Source organism: Octopus bimaculoides, chromosome 8 (genome assembly GCF_001194135.2).
Source record: "Octopus bimaculoides isolate UCB-OBI-ISO-001 chromosome 8, ASM119413v2, whole genome shotgun sequence".
Lineage (NCBI taxonomy): Eukaryota > Metazoa > Mollusca > Cephalopoda > Octopoda > Octopodidae > Octopus > Octopus bimaculoides.
The window spans coordinates 72,427,093-72,432,170 of NC_068988.1; the positions used below are offsets into that span (position 1 = coordinate 72,427,093).

General features: G+C 34.5%; 1 protein-coding gene across 2 annotated transcripts in view; it reads right to left on the bottom strand.

Moving 5' to 3' along the window:
- LOC106872647 (integrin beta-3) overlaps positions 1–5,078 on the bottom strand; it is an 82,904-nt gene that overhangs the window by 6,235 nt on the left and 71,591 nt on the right. For both annotated transcript variants that reach the window (XM_014919709.2, XM_014919708.2), the window contains one exon: positions 4,454–4,580. In XM_014919709.2, coding sequence (XP_014775195.1) covers positions 4,454–4,580 — 127 coding nt within the window. The remainder of the gene's footprint in view (positions 1–4,453; positions 4,581–5,078) is intronic.

The following is a 5,078-nucleotide window of genomic DNA, read 5'->3' on the forward strand; positions in this document are numbered from 1 at the left end:
CGTGCGTGCGTGCGGGGGGGGGTGTAACTGATTAAATAAAAAATATAAAATTATTATAAAAAGATGGAGTTCAAAGATATGAAGGTATTGAAATACTGGTTTCTAATTTTGGCACAAGGCCAGCAAGTTCAAGAGAGAGGTAAGTCGATTACATTTGACCCAGTGTTCAACTGGTACTTATTTTATCGACTCCGAAGTGATGAAAGGCAAAGTCGACCTCGATGGGATTTGATCTCAGAATGTAAAGACGGACTAAATAACCACTAAGCATTTTGCTCAGCGTGCTAACGATTCTGCCGGCTCTCCACCATATCATTACAGTTTATATTCGATTTTTATTTATATTGAGTTTTATCTTGCTCATATGAATTTCAATATTCAGCTGTATATATATTTCAATAATGAATAATATATATTGAACCTGTTACTTAATGGTTCATAAGAATATCCTTATAAACGAAAGATTCAAAGAAATAGATTGTGAGCTAATTAATATGATTGTCACAACTCTTACATAACACAATGTTCCTCTCTCCCAGAAAAATATAAATGCAAACGCTACATTCTTAATCATCTAAAAAAGAATATATACATTGATGAATAACCCTTTCTACTATAAGCTCAAGGCATGAAAAGTTTGGGTAGGGGACTAATCCATTACATCGACCTCAGTTTTAGCTTGTACTCATTTCATCGAGTACTGAAAGGAGGAAAGGCAAAGTCGAACCTTGGAGGAATTTCAACTCAGAACGCAAAGACAGACGAAAACTTCGCTAAGCATTTTTTGTCCGGCATGCTAACTATTGCATGCCCGCTCCCCACCTTGTATACTACAATATATAATGATAGTATTCTCTTTTTGGCCATATTTATCGATTCTCAATTATCAATAGGGATGTCTTTCTTGCCACTCAAATTCAGCAGTTACTACTCAACAAACTTGAATAATTTTTTTTAATAAAAGAAATTCATCACCCTTTCCATTTTCTTTTTTTCTTTTTTTCCACTGAAAGTAGGATGCGTGAAGTACTCTCAAGTCTGTCAAAGTGTGTCGTCCTCATGGCGGCGAGCTGGCAGAAACGTTAGCACTCCAGGCGAAATGCTTAGCAGTATTTCGTCTGTTTTTACGTTCTGAGTTCAAATTCCACCGAGGTCGACTTTGTCTTTCATCCTTTCGGAGTCGATAAATTAAGTACCAATTGTGTACAGGGGTCGATCTGATTGACTGGCCCCCTCCCCAAAATTTGGGGCCTTGTGCCTAGAATAGAAAAGAAAAGTGTGTCATCCTCTTCTTCAAAGCCATAAAACTTACAGAGATATTTAGATTCTGAAATTTAACGTTTGTAGTCAAACCTCCGCTTGCATTCTAGTTTAGATGGTCTTTTCGGTTATGGATCGACTTTAACATTGTCCTGTCTAAGCTTCGTTGTTTCCTTTAAACCTCTTAATTTCCTAAGCAAGTGTATCTTTGTAATGCACTTTAAAATTTTACGATAGAATTCCGCCAAATTTTAAGATGGTTGATCTATTGTTGCAAACAGATCTATACTTTTACTGAACTTCTCTGTCCAGAAATTTTCTCTCTGGAACCTATCTTGTGCTTGTGAAGTTACATTCTGATACATTAGCTTCAATTCTCATCACTCCATCAGTAATTGTACATGAAGCTTGTAAATCAAGGATTTGTTGTACATTTTCTTGATTGGTTCTTGTTAACATTATTATATTTGATAAACACAGAAACTATTCGAAGATGATTTTTTATTTTAAACTTTCTAAAAATATTCCTTGCTGAGTTAGATATATCATTTAACCTGCACCATATTTCTTTTTTATTTCTCTATTTTTCTTGATTCTTTGCAGCTTGTCTTTGTCTTTATCTAAAACTTATGTTATTCTTAAGTTATTCTTCTTAAAATAATTCCACCTGATAATAGATTTTTTCATGCTTGCTTCAGAAGATGCAGGTTCCCTATTCTGTCAAGTATCCTGCGGATCTCCATGCTGATTTCGCATTTACCTTCACCTTAAATAATCGACAGTTGGATTAATAATGCTATCGATCTTCGAGAGTACTCAAGATAAGATCTATTCTCATATCAGTGCTTCTGAGAAGAACGAATTCTTATTTTAGATATATCTTAGTTGGTCCTGAATTATCTTGTCCCACTGAGTATCTTAGTTTATGGTGCTCACCATACAATTTAAAGTTAAATATATTTTGCTTCAACTGTATCGGTGGAGAACTTAGCCAAAGTTTTCGAATTTCTCCTGTGCTGAAATGTAATTCTACCCCTTGTGTTTCCTCCTGTGTTACCCATCTTTAACTGTACTCAAATATTCTAGTTCCTTTTTATTATGTACCTCAAGTTGTTGGTTCGCCAAACATAGATAGTCTTTTCTTCAATAATCTAGGCCTCCATACTTTCTTCTTTCTGTCTATCAGTTAAGTTATTAGATTTATAATTTAATTTACTATTTGACTTTTCTTTTTTCTCTGCTCAATTTGTGATATAAGTTTTATTTACTGCTGCTCTCTTATGACAAATAAAATCTTCCTCGTTACCCCTCTTTTTCTCCCCTTTAATATTTTCTAACTTCTTTGCCAATTTGCACCTTCAAATGTAGTGAGTTGTCCGACATCATCCTTTCGGTCATCCATACATTTATGATCATCTAGATCCTATCCATTATTCACAGCGAAGATTCATATCAACAAGGTCACATTACCATATGCTGAAGTGATCTAAATTTTCATTCGTTTAGGACAGTGCTACTCAAAGTGGTGATCCGTGGACTGGTGCCGGTCCGCAGGCCATCAGCTGCCGGTACGCGGCGAGTTTCCAGAAAGAAAGAAACATTATAAAATGCTTATAAAAAACTTATGTAATATTGTATTATTTGTTTACAAAATATATATAAGATAAAAATAATCGTCAACCTTTATTATATTCATTATATATATTGTTTCCGGTATAAATTAATATTACTAAGAAATATTACCGGTCCCTGGTACATTGGAAGAAGAAAACTGCCGGTGCGCCACATCAGATAGTTTGAGAAGCACTGATTTAGGATACGCGTTTGGCCTTACAGTATTTTTTGCTTGTTTGTCAGAAACAATTTCTGCTCAAACAATTACGTTCTGATGTATTTATAATATCGGAAAAGGTAAAAGGTAAGATGTTTCTTTTGGTTGCAGAATGTTTGATATGTATACATATACATATATCGTTTCTAATATCTCAATGTTTTTATAAACAACCGTAAACAACATTTTTTATCATCACAAGAACAGTTTTCTTACTAAAGTCAGATCAAACGAAGATTTGCACTCCTATATCACAAATCAGTGATCATTCACTCTGTCGGCCATGATTTGGCATAAAATCTAGAAAGTGTTTAAAACATATTAAATGAAAATGAGCAGAATATTTATTTCATTAAATAACAATAATATAATCAATCGTAAGGGTGAGATAAAATACTCTTTTAATAGATAATGAAGTATTAAGTCAATGTGGTGAGCAATGTAATTTTGATTAACCGAAATTAATACTCATCAAGACAAAGTTAACATTGTCGAGCAATGCTTAAGAAAAGCAATCATAGGCAAGGGTGACAACTCAAAATTTAAAAACAAATCTCTCTTGAAATAAAATGACGTCGCAGAGAACTAAGCAATTAAAATTGGAAACAGTGATTGTTGCAAGAAAGAATCACAAGACAAATTCTTCTAGTCGAGCCATCTGGCAGGAGACCTAGGGGTAGATCAAGAATGAGATGGGTAGGTAATAGCCATAGTCTCAGTAGGTTACACTGGGGAATCCGGTCGGAAAGCTTGGCTACTGCTTCTGACAGGACCCTACGGAAGAAGGTGCCTAAGAACTCTAACACCACGACCCTCTCTGGAATAGTGGGCGGAGAAGATGGATGGCTGGATGAAATACTAAAATGAGTGAAAGGGAAGGCTAGTCTGTTCTTTAATAGAGAGAGTGATAACTCCAGGCATGTTTCGGTCGTATTAGACCTGCACAGTGAATCTTACGCATTCACATTTTTGCTAGATCAATGCAGATACATAAACATTTATAAATATACAAATATTTCTTTACACTGCTGTGGCAAACCAGCAAAAATTAGAGGGAAACAGCCCAAGAATATCATCGGCATGAGAGATAATGAAGTTGATGCAAACATACTTAACATAGAGAGCACGATAGTTTTAATTAATCGAGACTATTCTAGTATAGAGCTAAAGTAAACATTGCTGAACAATGCTTAGCAAAATCAAATAAAACGGAAAAGATAACAGACTCTGAAAAGACTGAAATATGAGGTCAAAATATATGCAAGTTATTAATTAATTATATGTAACAACAATTGTAGCAACAAAGTTAAATGCAGCACTTTAGACTTATTTTCAGTTTAACAGCTACATTGAAATACTTACGTTTTACCTCGTCAACAATTTCTGCATTTTCACAAATTGTCTTACATTTATCTTCGGAATAGTTCCCATTCTTGAAGCCAACACACAAAGCACACTCTTTCATGTCTAGACAGCGACCTTGGCATGACTATAAACGTTGAATAGAAATCATTGGTATCAACTCAACCAATCGTTTCAAGTCAAAAAACAAGTTGGTTAACTAAAAATACTGAATGACTAAGCATTTTATTTGTAGTTTGAAGGTTATAAATTCAATAAACAATATAACTAAAGTAGGAACTAAAAATTAGATTTAGTAAATGTATTTCAGAAACATTAGTATTTTGTATTAGTGTATAATGAATTTAAAACATTTTTTTAAATTCTTTTTCTTGTTTCAAACGGCAGTCATGAAGGGTTTAGTAGAACAAATATACCACAGTACTTGTTTTTAAGCACAGTACTTGTTCTGTTGGTATCTTTTTGCCGAACCGCTAGTTACGGGATGTAAACAAACCGACACCTATTGATATGTAGTTGTGGTGGTGGTGGTGGTGGTGGTGGCGGACAAACTCAAACACAAAGACGCAAACACATACACACACACACACACACACACACACACACACACACACACACACACACA